General features: G+C 36.9%; 1 protein-coding gene across 5 annotated transcripts in view; it reads right to left on the reverse strand.

Moving 5' to 3' along the window:
* LOC136750280 (voltage-dependent calcium channel subunit alpha-2/delta-1) overlaps positions 1-18,847 on the reverse strand; it is a 189,315-nt gene that overhangs the window by 63,635 nt on the left and 106,833 nt on the right. For all 5 annotated transcript variants that reach the window (XM_066705221.1, XM_066705220.1, XM_066705219.1 and 2 more), the window contains exons 7-10: positions 12,356-12,487; positions 7,124-7,193; positions 6,717-6,767; positions 5,369-5,468 (exon numbers count right to left, since the gene is read on the reverse strand). In XM_066705221.1, coding sequence (XP_066561318.1) covers positions 5,369-5,468; positions 6,717-6,767; positions 7,124-7,193; positions 12,356-12,487 — 353 coding nt within the window. The remainder of the gene's footprint in view (positions 1-5,368; positions 5,469-6,716; positions 6,768-7,123; positions 7,194-12,355; positions 12,488-18,847) is intronic.

Genomic DNA, 18,847 nt, shown 5'->3' on the forward strand with positions numbered 1-18,847 from the left:
CCGATTAATCAAAATTTGAAATCTTCGGTTCATCACGCAGGGTTTTTGTACGCCGTCGAGTAGGCGAAAGGATGGTTCCTCAGTGTGACACCAACTGTGAAACATGGAGGAGGTGATGGTCTGGGGCTCTTTTGCTGGATCCAGAGTCGGCAACTTGCACAGAGTGAATGGCACCCTGAACCAAAACAGCTACCACAGCATTTTGCAGCACCATGCAATACCCTCTGGTATACGCCTAGTTGGTCAGGGCTTCATCCTACAACAAGAAAATGACCCAAAACATACCACCAGGCTATGTCAGAACTACCTTAGAAGAAGAGAACAAGACAGTATGCTTCAAATCATGGAATGGCCAGCACAGTCTCCAGACTTAAACCCCATCGAGCTGGTTTGGGAGAAAAATAAGTATTTACAAGATTCCACAGACAGACACAGGAGAGTACAGGTGAGAGGCAGCCATCTTGTTGTTTTCCTAGTTTCAGACCAGTCTTAGCATTCCTCATTTTGTTTTAACTTTGCCTTAATTGAAGTTAATCTTGTCTTTAGTTTGCCTTAATTGAAGTCAATTCAGTTCAGCTGCTGAGTTAGTGAACGTAAATCGGTTGTAGAAAGGTGATTTATGCCTCGGTTCCACTGGCTTAAGCGTCCGTGCCATGCCGTGCCAGACACGTCCCAGAGCTTTTTGTAAAACCAGGTCATTGTAGCAAGTCTGTCCCCTGTTGTGGGAAGAGCAGAGCGATTGTGGGTTTGGTTTGTGTTTCATTTTAAGAACAGAGACAGATCGATAGAGCCTGATGTGGAAAGGACTTTTGTGGCTATTTTATTCTTTTTGCTTTACATGATTGGAGGCAGCGTAATAAATACACTTTTCTGTTAAGAGATATTAGGAAGCGCTAAACGTGTATAGACAACATTATACTCAGACAAGCATTATGATACCGTAAGAAAACGTTTCCATGTGTAACTATAAAATAAATATTTGCCATTTATTATTATTGTTATTATTGAAATCATCATCAAGATATGTGCTAGTATATATGTATTTTAAATGGCACACCTTGACTCCCTTAATTTATTACTCTTACTACAGATTTGTAACTACAAACACTTTTTGCCCTATTATTTTTATTTTACTTTGTAGACATCCTTAACCAGGGTAAGTTACAATTGAAAGAAAATACATTTCACGATTAATCATCCAGCTACAATATAGCAGGTTATAATTTAACTAAAGCATGCACGTTTCAGTCATGGCGTTTATAGACTTATGGATGTATTTATTAAACCAGTCCTTAATGTTTTAGAGGGAAACCCAGATCTGCTGTATTTATTTATTCATTAATTTAACTTTAACATGTTAACTAATTAGTGTTTGCCTTCATACTGATTGTCTCTGCGGGGCTGTTATACAACAGACCTGCACACCATTCACGACAGCCTGAAACACCGTCCAGTTATTCACTAAATATTAATAATATCGGCTGCTACCAATCCAATTATTATCCTTCAGTTTATTTTTAAATAGTCACGGCACTGCACCGGGGTCCTGTGAAATCCGTGTTCAGCAAGTTTTTAATACACTCGTATTTTAACTGTAAGCAGTAATTGTTTATGTACGTGGTTTTCACTCCATGCTGCTAATAAAACTTTGTGATCCCACACGGCATTTGAGATTATATCTTCCTACATAATGTATCTTATCTCTTCCCTATCTGTCTACAAGTCAAGTACATATCTCTGCTTCTGAAAGCAAAGTATTTCCTTAGTGGGCTGCTCTGTTTATCGGTGACAAAAAGGTAAGCAGTTGACTAGGGAACAGGAACCAAGAGACTGAAAAAACTAACATTTAGAAGCATGTGTTCACTACAGTGTCAGGTTTGCAGAATGATTACCTTCCTGGACTCATCCAAGAAGAATTAATTTGTGAACGGTGTCGGCATGTTGAAATCCTAGAAATCAAGGTCCGTGATCTTGAGGCTCAGCTTGTTGATCTGCGCTGTATTAGTGATATAGAAGAATTAGTCAATCAGCCCATGAGGGAGATGGTGTGCACGCCAAAACCTAGGAGAGTTGAGACCTTAGATCAGGACAGCATAGAGAACTGCTGGGTTACAATAGGTCGTAACCGCAAAAAAGGGCGTGCACAACCCCTAGAGACACCCCAAGAGCTAGAATTGCCCAACAGGTTCCAACTGCTGGACACCGAATTGGACATTGACAGCTCAGAGGATGATGGGAGGGCAGTTGAGCACCAGAGAACCATGGTGCCCACTCCCCCCCAGAACAGGGAGGTAGTTATAGTAGGAGATTCAATTCTTAGAGGTGTAGATCACAGTGTGTTCTAGTGACAAGGAGACCCGCATGGTATCTTTGCCTGCCTGGTGCTCAGGTTGCAGATCTCCCTAAACTAGTAGATGGGCTACTGGCCAAAGCCGGGGGGAGTCCACTAGTCATGGTCCACATTGGAACCAATGACGTAGGAAAAGGTAGGACAGAGGTTCTGCAAGACTAATTTAAAGAATTCGGAAAGAAACTAAAGAGCAGAACCTCCACAGTAGTTTTCTCTGAAATACTTCCGGTACCACGTACCAGGCCAGGGAGACAGGCAGAGATTAGAAAGTTTAACACGTGGTTGAAATCTTGGTGTAGGGAAGAGGGGTTTACGTTTATGGAGCATTGGTCTTTCTCCTGGGATAGATGGGAGCTGTACAAACCAGATGGTCTACATCTAAACAGAAGGGGGGCTAATGCATTGGGAGAGCGTATGTGCAGAGTAATTGAGAATATTTTAAACTAGGGACCAGGGGGGCAGGGAGCTCTGACAATGGGAGATGTTCCACTAAGGAAAGAAAAACAATGGAAACTGCTAGTAGGAAAGTCCTGAAATGTTTGTACCTTAATGCCAGGAGTATAAGGAACAAGATGTTAGACCTAGAAGCCACTATAATTACACTATGGGAGGAAGAGAACTAGATGAAGTAACGCATGAGAAAGATCTAGGAGTCTACGTGGACTCCTTACTTTCTCCATCCAAACAATGGATGTGGGGAAGCAATAAAAAAGGCAAACAGAATGCTAGGGTATATTGTCAAAAGTGAAGAATTTAAAACAAGGGCAGTGATGTTCAGACTGTACAATGCGCTAGTTAGAACTCATCTGGATACTGTGTGCAGTTCTGGGCTCCACACTTCAAGAATGATATCGCTGCTCTAGAGGCAGTTCAGAGGAGAGCAACCAGACTTATTCCAGGTTTGAAGGGAATGTCCTACTGAGAGACTGAGGAACTGAACCTTTTCACCCTGGAACAGAGGAGACTACGTGGGGACTTGATTCAAGTCTTCAAAATCATGAAGGGCATCGACCACATCAAACCAGAGGAGCTTTTCCAGATCAGCAGGGACACACGCACCCGGGGACACAAATGGAAATTGGGTTTCAAGGCATTCAAGACGGAAAACAGGAGACACTTCTTCACACAGAGAGTCGTCACAATCTGGAACAAACTCCCCAAACTTAAATTTGGGAACATTTAAAAATAGACTGGATAGGATCCTTGGATCAGTTATTAATGGACACCAAATAAGCACATTTGTAAACTATGTTCTTATGTTCTTAACTGGACAGAAGGGTGAAAGCAAAGCAACCTACAAGTGCAACACTAGACACTGCAACAGTGTTGGGAAGAACTTTCCGAACAATTTGATTTCCATTGTAGAAAGAATGCCACGAGTGTATTCGGCTGTTATATCTGCAAAAGGCGGCTACTTTGATGAGTCAAAAATGTTGATTACATTTTGTTAAACAAAACAATTCCATGATTTGTTTTTAATCTCCAATTGTTTATTTGTTCTATGCTTTAATTTCAGGTTTTCTAAAACTTTTGACCGGTAGTGTAATACCGCAAAACACAAAACAAATGGTTATGTATTATTTCTCATTAATAAAAAAATTATATAAACAAATTAATATATAAGTATATTAATTAAAAAAGAAGGGGATAGAAAAAGATGACCAGAATACATTAATTATCTTAATTGAAAACTACTTTTATGGTTACTTTGTGTAGTGAACCAAAGTGTCCTGGAAGCTTTTCCCTAATGCACATATTTTTTCCAGTTCTACACAGTACTTTTAACCTATAATTTTAACCTTTTTCAAAGAGATTCATATATAGTAAGAAGGATGATGATTTCCTGGTTACCTACTTTTCTCTCAAGGGATATGGGTTAAGAATGTAATTTCACTTCTGTTCACAAGATAGAATACCGGTGATTTCATTAAACTCGTGTTTTCAAGCACAGAGCCCAACTGAAATCCATATTTCATTATTCCCCATGTCTTTCCTTGTCCCAGAGCAAGGTGCAATTTAACTTAGACATGCATCTTAAAATTTAGGACACATATTAAAGCCAACATTTTATTTTAGGGAGATATCTAATGTATGTACCCTTCTTTGATATATTTTATATACATTTGTTTCCCCTAAACTATTCAATTTCGGATGTAATTTGTCAATAGAGTGAATTATGAAAGATCTGCTATTTCTAAATGCTTTTCTATTTATATTTCCTTGACATTCAGTGTATATATATTAGGTGGTAATTTAAATATTACATTATTTTTAATGTCTTTAATAAATGGCATAAAGAATAAACCCATTGCTTTCCAAAAAATAGCAGAAATCACATTCCCTTGATTGCATCATTTTGTACATTTGTACAAAAATATATGTATATGTAAATGAATTTATATGCATATTTGTAAATTTGTCGGCTACAGTCATACAGACTTGTTTTATGGAAGGTACACCAGGTTATCCTACTTGTCTGTTCTGAGAGGGAAAGACTGTGGTTGAATTGACTATGCTCATTTGATTGACCATTTGAACTTATGTTATCAAGTTAATTAGAGTTTTACAGAGGGATTAACCTTCTTTAAGGAACAAAAAAAGATGCTTAACAAGCACCCTGTCTGTGTCTGGAAAGGAAGAGAAAATCCAGAAATACTGCAACTTGTAACTTGCAATTTACTATTTTTGTTGGCATATTAAATATAATGTATATTCACTATCTTTACATTGACTTGTCTATGAGAAAAACATTGAGGAAACCCAGTTATAAGGAGTAGATTATTGTCTGAAAGCACATCCACATAATCACACAAAACGACTAACAGAAAGGAACGGCTCGCAAATGAATCTACTAAATATATACTTTAGTTCAACTCTATTGTTTTCATTTTGTTTAACGGGTTACTTGAGATATAAAACTGATCTTCAGGTGTTGATTGCCAATCAATATAATGTTTGTATTGTATTTCAGAAATCTTCAACCCTGGAAAAACAAGACAAAGACGACGAAGAACTTACCGAAATTACATTCACATAGTCATCATCTGAGAGAGTTTCCAGCATTTCAGAGACAGAGGTCTTGATCAGTCTCAGCGTCAACCCAGAAACACTGCCACTCCTAGTATAGGGCAAACACAAACGACAAAGGAAAATATTAATGTGTAAAGGACATTTAAATACAGTTATTACTTATCTATGACATCTGCAGTACAAATAGATCGGTATTCACATTGACTGGCAATTGGAAATGAAAAATTACCCACAGACCCTTTGGTTGAAGCTCATGGGATTTTAGTAAAAAATAAATAAAAATAATAATAATAATGTTAATGTAGAGATATAAGTAATACATTGTGCATTTTAAATGGGGAATTTGTAATACATCAGGTTACATAAGGTTCAAGTAGAAGGAACAGTTTAAAAAAAAAGACACTAAGCACTTTGATCTTTCAAGCTTTTAAAGACTGTTTTGACAAACTGAATGGTTCCACATTCACAAAGAAACTGTTCTCTTAAAACATACCAAGAGGTCTGTATAAACACTCTGCTGAGTGGAAAGTTTATTAAATTGTGCAAATACCAGACATGGTGTATTGCATATATCACTTAGTAAGTACTGATTAAAAAAAGCACAAATGGCTGATCAAAGAAAAAAATTGAATTCAGGAAAGATTTACATATTCTGCTTTCAAATGAGAAAGTACAATAGCTTTTATGTTTGATGACCTATCAATCAAGTGGACCAAATTATCCATGAAAAGTCAACTTAAAAGGAAGAAATAGATTTTCATTTTTATTGTCCTCATTTACTTTTGGCACGATTCCACAAGTGCCGTTTCATTCAGTCATACTGAATCAGTAGTCTAGATGGAAGTAACTGTCAGCCCACAGTTGAATGATGGTATAAGCATCCTTCTAATTTGTTCTTTTATATGATCTCTCACTCATCATCTTTTTTTATAAATAATTGGTAGTCATGTAGGTTTGAGTCTGAATTGCTGAATTCTGTGTGGGTTTTTTTAGGACAGATTTGTGGCTTACTATTATTATAAATTTGTTATTATTTTGCAGAAGTAAGTTATTTTCACCACTTTGTTAAGCAGAAGAGTTTTAGGAATATTTCACCTGTTGTATGACATCCATATATACCCACACATGTCTCAGAAAGAAAGGTAGTACATCCTTTGAAAATAGTGAAAGGTTTCAAAAACACTGTGGCAGACATGAACTGCTTTGTAAAACAGTAGTGACACCAGTCAAAAACTAAAATTTGCAACAGCAAAGTACATTTTTCTACAACCTGATTTTTGTTTTTCAATTAAAACTCTCTTTATGAAAAACAAAGATGAATAGGATGATTGCTTACACATCCACAAGAATCACCATGTCCTTTGGTGATGCAGCTCCTTGTATGTACCTGGAATTATAAGGAAATGCATGTTTATGTATATATATAGTGTATAATGCCCTGTGAATTAGATGTTAACAAGTTTGAGAAACTGTAATGTTTATAAAGGCTTTTTTTTAATTATCAAACTAGACTATATATATATATATATATATATATATATATATATATATATATATGAAAAGGAGTACAATAAAATGAAACGAATAAAAATGGCATTCATCAGTGTGTGAAAGAAAAATAACCTGAATCACCTGAAAACAAAGTTCAAGTGTTGTAACAGTTTGCATTTGTGAATATTTAGTTAGTTGATTTATTTAGTTTAAATCAACTAGAAAATAATATTTACTTATATGTTTGCTTACCATGGTCGCCGGCGAACATCATACAAATCAATTTTATTTGGTGTTTTCAGGGAATCCATCCAAGGAGATGCTAAAATACATAAACAGATACTCTGAGATACAACAGACTTATTTGTTATCATTTAAATGTGTAAATGACTGGTCAGTTTATACACTTAGAGATTTGTATATCACTCCATCGTTTATAAAATAACCACCACCTTTATTTTCTTTATATTTTCTGAAGCACAGCTCAAACAAACAGTCTAGTCAAACATATATTCGACATGCCTCTTCTACATTGCATTTAACATGTTCTGTTGTTTGAAAGTGCATAAGTGTTGTCGTTGCTGTGTTTAGTAAGTTATAATTAATTAGGAACAAATGCACCAAAAAGCCACAAGGGAACGATCAATCACAGATGATCGCTGATATGAAAAAATGGTATCGGATCTCCATATGATTTGAAAGAAACATGTACTAATGTGTGTGAGTGATGAAATAATAAAAAAAGAAAAACTATTTTTAATTGTTAGTCTCATTGGTAACTCTGTACTTTTGTATTGAGTAACTACATAATGACAGGGTGTCTCCTCATTGGCACTGAACATTACACTCTCGTCATTGGCTCTGAAAAGGTCAAAGTAGCTAAAGCCAAAGTAGCTAAATTCAGCACGTGGTGAAAATCTATCTTACATAATTCCCTGCAAGCTAGTCTGGTCGATACTGCCTTCTCTCTGGCTGCACTAAGTGGCAGAGTATTTTGCACATTGATTGCCACCTATCACATGCCATGTTCCTGTTCTGTTTTTCATTCCTTTTTTGTTTTACTTGGAATTCACGCATTGTAGTATTAAAAAATATCTGTCACTTGAATCCTGGGATTGATTCACAGCAGCATAAGTTAGACCTCCTTTATTTAAAAGAACAAAACCTAAATTTCCAGATCCATTCACTTGACAGTCCTATAATAACCAAGACGCGCGGGACCATTTTAGACTTAATAGCTATTGTAACGTGACACCCCAAAGATTACAGCTTTTGTTTGAATCTGTACTTGTAAGATTCATATGACAGCACACAGGGAACAACATGCGCAGGGAACTCGTTATTTTTTGTTTCTAAGATACAGTCCCAGTATAATGAGCTACTGAATAATGAATTTACTAATCATCAAAGATGGTATGACGCAAGCGATTCTGAGATCTGACACAGATGTGCAAACGGGCACAGACTCTGACAAGTCACATTGTGCATTGAGTCACAGAGGAGTGGCTTTAGTGCCACTGTCCACCGGAGCGCCATCTTGGCATATTCCACAATGCTTCACAAAATATCTATAGCATCATAACAGAGGCAAAGTAGTTAATGGGTTCTGTTGAAAAATACAACAATTTACACTTTGTTTAATTCGTTTGCTCAATTCTTTGTGTTGTTGCCTACGGTGCACTTAAGACTGGCAATATCTAAAACTCCACAGGCAAATGCATTTTATGAGCTACTCTTAAGTCACTGGAAATGGAAATGCTAAAACTCAATACTCCCAGCTCACTGTAAATAAACTTGCTGCTGTTGTGCACATGCATTGTCCACTGTAGTTTATTTTATGAATATGGTACACACTCACCTAAAGGATTATTAGGAACACCATACTAATACTGTGTTTGACCCCCTTTCGCCTTCAGAACTGCCTTAATTCTACGTGGCATTGATTCAACAAGGTGCTGAAAGCATTCTTTAGAAATGTTGGCCCATATTGATAGGATAGCATCTTGCAGTTGATGGAGATTTGTGGGATGCACATCCAGGGCACGAAGCTCCCGTTCCACCACATCCCAAAGATGCTCTATTGGGTTGAGATCTGGTGACTGTGGGGGCCAGTTTAGTACAGTGAACTCATTGTCATGTTCAAGAAACCAATTTGAAATGATTCCACCTTTGTGACATGGTGCATTATCCTGCTGGAAGTAGCCATCAGAGGATGGGTACATGGTGGTCATAAAGGGATGGACATGGTCAGAAACAATGCTCAGGTAGGCCGTGGCATTTAAACGATGCCCAATTGGCACTAAGGGGCCTAAAGTGTGCCAAGAAAACATCCCCCACACCATTACACCACCACCACCAGCCTGCACAGTGGTAACAAGGCATGATGGACCCATGATCTCATTCTGTATACACCAAATTCTGACTCTACCATCTGAATGTCTCAACAGAAATTGAGACTCATCAGACCAGGCAACATTTTTCCAGTCTTCAACTGTCCAATTTTGGTGAGCTTGTGCAAATTGTAGTCTCTTTTTCCTATTTGTAGTGGAGATGAGTGGTACCCGGTGGGATCTTCTGCTGTTGTAGCCCATCCGCCTCAAGGTTGTACGTGTTGTGGCTTCACAAATGCTTTGCTGCATACCTCGGTTGTAACGAGTGCTTATTTCAGTCAAAGTTGCTCTTCTATCAGCTTGAATCAGTCGGCCCATTCTCCTCTGACCTCTAGCATCAACAAGGCATTTTCGCCCACAGGACTGCCGCATACTGGATGTTTTTCCCTTTTCACACCATTCTTTGTAAACCCTAGAAATGGTTGTGCGTGAAAATCCCAGTAACTGAGCAGATTGTGAAATACTCAGACCGGCCCGTCTGGCACCAACAACCATGCCACGCTCAAAATTGCTTAAATCACCTTTCTTTCCCATTCAGACATTCAGTTTGGAGTTCAGGAGATTGTCTTGACCAGGACCACACCCCTAAATGCATTGAAGCAACTGCCATGTGATTGGTTGGTTAGATAATTGCATTAATGAGAAATTGAACAGGTGTTCCTAATAATCCTTTAGGTGAGTGTATTGCAATAAGGACGAAATGGCTCAAATGCTTCAGTAATAAAACAGTAACAATGTTAAAACGAATGAATTATATCATGATAAGAGTGGGCATATAGTAACCACACTATACATGCAAACAAGCATTCAAGCAATTACTCATCCCTGACTTGAATTGCATATATTTATTTTCTTTATATATAAATATATATTGATTATGGACTGCACTCTACTAGATGAAACATTGACTTTCTTTGCCACTTCCCTCAGAATAAACCTCTGATGTAAAATGTCCTTAAACGTAGCCAGTGCCAAAGTTTCCTTAAAACAGATAATAGTGTTTTGAATGATGCAGTAGTTTATGTATATTTATCCTCCATTAGGAGTTTGGTTAGATTTAAACCTAATGACTTTGTCTGCTAATGTAAATAACCAAAGGCTAAATAATAAATGTGTTGTATAATAAAAATCCACACTACAGAATGGTAAAACAATTCTAAAATGAAGAAAAAATACAATAATAATATATATATATATATATATATATATATATAATATGCACACACACACTACTGTGCAAACGTTTTAGGCAGGTGTGAAAAAATGCCGTAAAGTAAGAATGCTTTAAAAAATAGACATGTCAATAGATTATATTTATCAATTAACTAAATGCAAAGTCAGTGAACAGAAGAAAAATCTACATCAAATCCATATTTAGTTATTACATTTTTCTGCCTAAAACTTTTGCACAGTACTGTGTGTGTGTATATATATGTATACCCCATTATTTGTAAACCATAAGAAGTTGCTCTGTGCATTGTTAGTATTACACTATTACATATTTTAATTTACTTGAAAAGAAAATCATTGCAGTTGCATTTCTTTACCAATAATTATTCAATATAATTTGTCTTATAAATAGTAATACACTTTCATAAGAGCTTATTTTGAATCCAAGCACATTCAGAAAGTTTAATATTTTTGCAATTGCAAACATTAAGGAGTGTAATTCAAAGCAAGTTATGAAGTAAGTGGTGAAGAAAATGCATACAACGATGGCTCAAATAGCTGGTGCTCCAAGTAGCAAAGCAAGGTTAATTATTGAAAAGTATCAGTGAACAGGTAAAATGTAGACACTAGCCAGATCCTGGAGACCAAATAAAACATCTGTAAAAGCAGAAAGCTGAAATGTTTGAGAGGTCTATGAAAACACATGTAAGGGACTCACAGAATCAATTAGCCCATTCTCGAGCAACAGTTCAGAAGAGTATCAAAATATAAAAAACCTCAGTAAGCAGTGCAATGGCATAGGCCCAAAGTGCAAGCCTGTTCTAAAGAACTATAGAGAAGGCCTCATTTGTACAATGAGAAAAAAAAAACACTATTTCCGAACAGTAACTAAAGCAAGGAAACAAACATGAGGCCTTCATAATTACGTGCCCTCTTTAGCTCTATGGGAACTGACGATGGCATGATTGAAGGAAACTTAAATTCAGACAGATACTACCATGTACTACTGACTGTCACCTCCTTAGAAGACGCACAAATGCTGGCCATTAAAGTAACCTGACCTGACTCCAATTTAAAAATATTGGAGCGATCTGGGGAGCTTCCAGTAAACAGGCCAATGCCAATGCACTCAAAGGTGCTTACACTGAAGACAAGAGAGAAGTTTTTTAAGCTCTGGAAAATAAGACTGTCCATTGTATTAGTTAGTGCCAAGGCAGTTTTGTTCTTAGTTTTATACCTCATGTATTAGTTTTGTGTATTCTGAATTTTACCTGTGCTCAAAAAATGTGATTTGAATATACATTAGACTGCATATACCTTAATTCACCTTGGTTAAGCAGTAAGGCAATTAATTATGTCTTTGATAATGCATATTTATGGAGAGAGGCAATGAAATTAATCCGGGGACAACTTGACAGGATATAAAAAATAAACGACAGAAAAAAGGTCACGTTTTCCATTTTTCAATAGTACCCTGAGCACTGATTAAAATGATCAAGGCACTACTGTGAAGAACAGCATCTGGGACTGGATTTCCAGGGACAAAGACGTACACAATAAACCTGCATTATTCTGTTTCAATATTTAACAGCAGGCAGGGAAGCCATTGCGAGATGAAAACAGACTGACAATGAGGGCTGCACTATGTTAGAATCCTGGCTTCGAGGGTTATGTAACAAAATGTCAAGCCACCTTCAGTTTTCATATGCAATATTAGGAAGAATGTGAGGCCTGCTTTGGTGAATTACTCCCTCTCTCCTTTGCCACCAGCTAGAAAGATTTGATTTGAATCTTATTCCTGACTTTTGACCATTGCCTTTTGTTTTTTTTAAATTGTATTACAGACCTTGGGTGTAGAGCGCACCTAGTTCCAGGGCGATACATATAAAGACTTTTAAACACTGTTAAACAGTTTAAAACTCACCTGGGTAATAGCGGGCTAGACCAGTCGCACTGCCGAACACCTGCCAAAGTAACGTGGGATCATCTTCTCTGTTTTTCTTGAACACTTTTTCCAGCTTCTCAGTCCAGCTGAGTTCATTCAGCACTATTGTGGCTAGAAAAGACAAAAAAAAACAAAACATCTATGTTATTTCAATGTGAAATGTTTGCTGATATGCCCTAAGAGATGCCCCCTGATAAATACTTTGCCTCCACAAAATGTACTTCGATATCATGTCAGCATTGTAAGAAACAGTATAGTCATGAAAGCATCCCAAGCTATTCCCACAACATACATAAATCTGTCTGAACGATGCAATTTGTATAATGGTAACCTTAGTAAGAATTCTAATCACAGATATGTGCTCAGATGGAGCTTTTAGTTCGGTTTCTTTTATTGATGGCTTAAATGCTCCACAAGCATCAAAATAACAGAATTGTGTCTCCAGTATATTGTCCAGAAGTCCATATTTACACATTATTGTACCATATTTTTTTTATTTTGCTCTCACATGATTAGATTTTATGCCTATTTGTAAATGGCAAATCACACATTACAAAGTTGTCTGACGCAGTTTCGTTTCTTTTCAGAAGCCACTTTCTCCTGTTTATAAATAAAAACACCATACAAAACAGGTTTGGACTTTTGTGAGTCATGGGTAGGTCAATGCTTTGATTTTCTTGGTAATAATTTTCTTGGTAATTACATATTTATCCATTTTTGTTTACACACATAAGTTTCCAAAGTTAAGTGTTCTGTGTACAATGCCATTGGCTAATTATGTTTTACCTGCTAATGACCAAATGTATGATCCTTCTTAATGTAGTTTTAATAACACCAATGTATTCAATCAAATTATATATGATTACTTCACAAACAAAATAAAGAAGCAACTAAAAACATGCAAAATACTATTTACTATGCTTAAAATGTGCTCCTCATATCTATTATAATTATAAGAGTCTGCAGTGTTTGTAAAGGTTTACAATAATAATAACAAAGTGCATAGTATTACTGTAGACACTTGAGGTGTCGACAGTGGAGTTGCTTACCTTGAACCTTCAGCTTTTAAAGTGCCTTTAAAATGATAACGCTTATTCCTAAACTGAGATACCCTTCATTTAGCACATAGCACCATTACATTGGCAAGGCCTTGGACTATATCCCTGTGCGATTTGGTCAAATCCATTGTTATTACTGGTATGACATCGTGAGCGGAAAATAATATTCATCGCTACATTGCCAGTGACATCAATCTTCCCTTGATAATTCCTCTGAGATAGAGACTTCCTATTTTTTCTATCACATCTTTATGACACAGGTCTCAAAAGCCTTGACAATCCTCCGAATTCAATTTTCTACTGAAATTGTAATCAATATAACATTCAGCTGTATCTGGTCTCACTCAGTCTCTCATTGTAAACAGCGTTGGGGAAAAAAATGCACTTCTGATGATTTATTTAATCTGCCAGCTTTACTGCTGTAATCCTGTGCATGTCTTTATTTGAACAGACTTTGAGTTATTTCGTTTTTGAAAGGATAAAACACATTTTTTCCCCAATGAATGCATTAATGAATGTCTGGATCAGGTATCTTGTGAAACAAAATGGCTTTCTGTCTGTTAGAGGTTGCAACATTTACATTTACACATATAATGTGTATGCTTAAGGTTTATTTTCCTCTCCACTTAAACTGTGTTATAATTAATTTACAAACCCCCAAATGATTCCACCACCTACAGGGTACCATCTAAGGACAGTTCTTTAGTAAGGCTGATGGTCTTTTTATAAGGCATACGGTGCAAAACAAATGATTTTAATGATATGTTTGGGTTAACTCGATTGTGCTATGTGCAAACAATTACTTTCATGGATACTTTTTAATGATGAATAAAAAGAGCCCAAAGAAGCACTGCTGTGTCTAATTTCTGCTCTATAAATAGGCAGGACAGGGTAACATATTCATAGGGTCATATTCGGTACATCAAAACCCCAGGACTAGCCAGATGCTTACTAAACTGACAGTGAATAACTCACCGTAGATGACCTACATGGATCTTGGGTCACACTGATCCGTAGATGGCAAAGCCACAGCAGGAAGTCTTAGCTCCGATACAATAGTTACGTAATAACTGCGGCTTAAGCTTAATTACTGCACTGAACACAAGCCCTCCTGCCATGATGCCATGCCTTACATGTAACCGTGATCACACACACTTGTAGGTCGGCTGTGACAGCTTATTTGCCAACACGATTTGTTGGGTTTTGTCATCTTACTGCAGAACAAATACAAGCAGCTGCAGTACTGACTCTAAAATATGATTGGTGCACCACATTTAAATAAAAAATACAATTAAATTAAAATCTACTCTCTTATGCTCTGTTGCCTTTTTATATGCATCATGAAACTGAACGCTTGTTAAAAGAAGAGAACTGTTTCAAGATATGCTCTCAGCTTATACTGAATATTTAGATACTATAAGGCATCCATAGTTTCTGTTGTCCTATACAAGTTTATTTCCCATAATAGTAAGTAAGTATTCTTGCACACAAAATACATTATGTATAATTTCATGCTGACATTTTCCTCTAACCATTTAGTCTGATAAATGAGTATAAATAAAAGAAGCCATTCATGAATATTGAAAGAGTCACTAAACATTTTCTGATTGGGTTCCTGTTGAGGATATAATATAATCCTTACAAAAATCTAAACGTAATGAGATTACATGAGAGACAGCCTCTTTGTAATCCACCTAATCTAATTTTGGGACTTGAGAAAATCTACACAGCTCTACTGTATAATAGTAAAAGATGACATAGATTACAGCTGAGATCTTTTTGGGAGCAAACACATGGTGGGCTAATATTTCTCCAGAATGTTATTCATGAGGGTACAATTTGTATTTCCTTATTTACATGTCAATTATAAAACAGACCTCCTTCAGTGTTTTTGTGATGGAGCACTATCCAATTATGATTCCAGCAGCTGTAAATGACCTGTCCTATAAGTCCAGCAGATTTGTGAAATACTAGGGGGTATTGTGCCCTTGGTGATACAAGCATGCATTTTAGTACACAGGTAAGGGCATGTCCTGAGGATGAATTTTACTTATAAGGCCATCGCAGAATTCCCATGTTGGCAATGGTGGCCATTTTCCAAGAAGGAAATCAATCCAACCTTTTAGTAATTGCCAAGCTACATTTTAAAAAGGAATACATGTGAAGAAAGGAATTGTCTAATGCCATCATTAAGTTTGTTTAGGGAGCATCATTTTGAGTAATCTTGTGAAAATATGCACTTAAATTACGTTCAGCATTCAAATCGTGGTCTGAGCTATGCTTAGTTATGGTTACTGGTAAACTTAGGCTGTCATTAAAGATGGGGTTACTTATGTTCTGAATTTACTGAATCATGTGTAAATTTGCAATATCACAGTTCAGCCTAAAGACTGTAAATATTATGAAGCATGTCGTAGAGCTGAGAAAGGAGATCTACCCTGAGGGGGATCTGCCAGCTTGTAACAGCTGAGACAACTTAGCAAACCCCAGTCCAACCTGGAGGCATTTGTGGTCAGGACCTGGTGTTTACACCCTAAGGGATGCCCCAGGTGAGATTGAAGGGGACTCTTCTCTATTCCCCTAGAGTGTGAGGCCACACCACAATCAAGGCCAAATGCACCAAAGCTCAGCAGAACGCTAGATGAAGAATGTATTTCTTCTTATAGTCGCACCCTTGAATTTGTCTGAGGTCTTGGTCTTTGGTACTGAAATGCGTAAGTTGTTTTTGTGTTTTCGTTTCCTACACTCCACATATGCATGGTGACAACACTTTAGCCGGTCAGGGGAAAAGCAGGGAAAGAGGCAGAGCCTTGTATCTAAGTGATCAAAGTGAGACCGCTAGAGAGCAGGCCTTGAGAACGCCTACAGAGACTGTGAATGGTGACTGACACACTCCTGCAAATTCAAGACATGCCCTCTACGGAGCTTTCACAGGACTCTGCTTTACATGTATATATGTCACTTGAGCTCTGAGTGGCTGCTGGGAGGATGTTGCCTGGCCTGGAACCCATGAAAGGGGTCAGGTTTAACTAGCGTTGGGCTACTAACCCCCTGTCTGCCTGCATTCCTTGCTGTGTGGTAGCATGAATACCCCAGCACTGAACCGATTTATTTTTCTTTCTTTATTTCACCCCGGACTGCAGTATTGCTTCTTTGATTTTAGTTTTTTTCTCTCTCTCCACAGTACTTGCATGGCAACTCAACACAATTTTGTTCAGTAATCAAACAAACTCTAAACTAACGAGAATACCATAGCCTGCCTCTACAAAGGTCTGTTCAACAACAAAGACACAGCCACAGGAAGATTCAATCTGTTTTTCCATTTTATTAGACGTGACTGTTTTTGTTCTATCCTTATTCCGTTCTCTTTTCTATGTAGCTGGGCTGAAAAGCATGTGACTTACCCAGTAATACAATCTGTGATAAACACTTGCATTTTGCGAAGATATGAAATGGCAGGATGTCTAACCTGCTTTTACCTTAAAAGGGTAAGAAAAGTGATTCCATGAACTATATATATATTTTTTTTAAATGTCTGCTAGATTGGCACCTAAATAAGGACACATTTATCATTTAAGCTTCATTAGACCTGAACCAATTTTTGAATCACTGCAGAATATTGATGCCATTCTCCCGTGTTCCAGGAAACACAGACCAACCCTATTCAGAACATTTTAAATAGAATATATGAATTGAATTTTTAACACATTCGTTCCTCATAGGATGAAAACTATTGCAAATGATTACACTTCAGAATGGGCTGTTTTAATGTTCTATTCGCAACTGTAATATAAATACCTAATGCCACCCTGTATGGCAGTCTGAATTGCACTGCATTTTAATGAGTCTAGCAGGATTTTGCAGAAATAGCTGAGAAAGTGAAAAAAGGATACATTTGTGCATACATGTGTATGAAAAAACATCAGACTCCAACCATATGCATCTGGTGCTCCACAAGAGTTCTCCAGATGGTTACAAATTACACAAAATACGTCATAGACTTTGCAAAATTACTCTGAACCATACATGTAGACCGTTGCGTTCGTTGAGCTCATTTTACAATGCATGGTAGGGTGCTCACAATTATTCTACATTTAAACCAGATTCTGTAACTGTGACGTAGAGATGTGCTCAAATGTCAAACACGTATTACTCAAACTTTTATGACATTGTTTGACATGGAAATGGTACACAGGCTATGCTTACGGTCATTGTCTTAAAGATACTTTATATGATCAGGTTTTTGTGATCATACATTATGATATCGGTTAAAATGAAGGATTCATAACATTACAATCCTCATACTTGTTTACAGAAACTGTGAAGTGAGGTTTTTTTTTTTATAGCTGGTTCATTCCCTCCCTTTCAGAATGTTTTTACCAGGAAGATTGGTAAATCGTTCTGTGTGATGATCTCTCTCTGTGCTCCTGATTGAAAAGTCTGGATACATGTCCACAACTCAAGCAATTTGTAGAGAAATTCAAACACCGCTGGCAATAGTGCTGATCGCATGATGTTCCAATTCCTTGTAGGTCATTGTTATACCCACTTGCAGTTTGTGTAATTCTGCAATCACATATATAACCTATGGTATTTAACAAGGTACCTCCTCACAGTTTCAAGGCCTTTTCATACACCCTCAATAAACTCTGCCCTCGATTCTCTTACCAAATAATTCCAACATAGCTGACTTTATTTTTACATTGTAAAAATAATCACATCAACACATATATATTGGGATTATGAACTGTATACAGCTTTCTCTCTTCACACAAAGAGCTAGTAGTGAGCAGACAACTCTTCTCATTCAGTGTGCCTTTGGTTTAGAAGTGTTAGGAGAATTATGATAACAAATTACAATCGCACACAGGAGTCTCTACACATCACACAATAATTATATCCCCCTGTGAACAAGCCACTTTTAGCGTTTTCTCTCCTTGAGTACGCCCACAGTCTGATAAGACCCTATATCACTGTTACATTTGTACAGAATATTATTAACACAGATAGCATCATTGCATTCAGACTAAACAAACACTTGCTACATGTTATCGGCCATTCAAATGATATACAATACATTGCTCTTCAATTACTTTATGTAGAACTTATCTTCACTGGATTTACGTTGTTTTACTAACGTTAGCATTTATATCACTATGAGGACAGTGAATGATGTTAACCTAAAGCCTAAAGTATTAATATTGTAAAAGAATATTAACATGTGTATTGAAATGGACATTTTCAGTCCTTCACAAATGTAAAAGAAGGTCAGCTGTAAATGTATACAAATAAAAATGTGAAATAGTAGAAATACAAGCTTAAGCTCTTCAAAAAATAAAAAATAAAAAATCATGATGCCATTCCGTGAAATAGTGAGCGAGGAGAAAGTAGAGAGGCTATGGTAAGGAATTGC

This window comes from Amia ocellicauda, chromosome 5 (assembly GCF_036373705.1).
Source record: "Amia ocellicauda isolate fAmiCal2 chromosome 5, fAmiCal2.hap1, whole genome shotgun sequence".
Taxonomy (NCBI): Eukaryota; Metazoa; Chordata; class Actinopteri; order Amiiformes; family Amiidae; genus Amia; species Amia ocellicauda.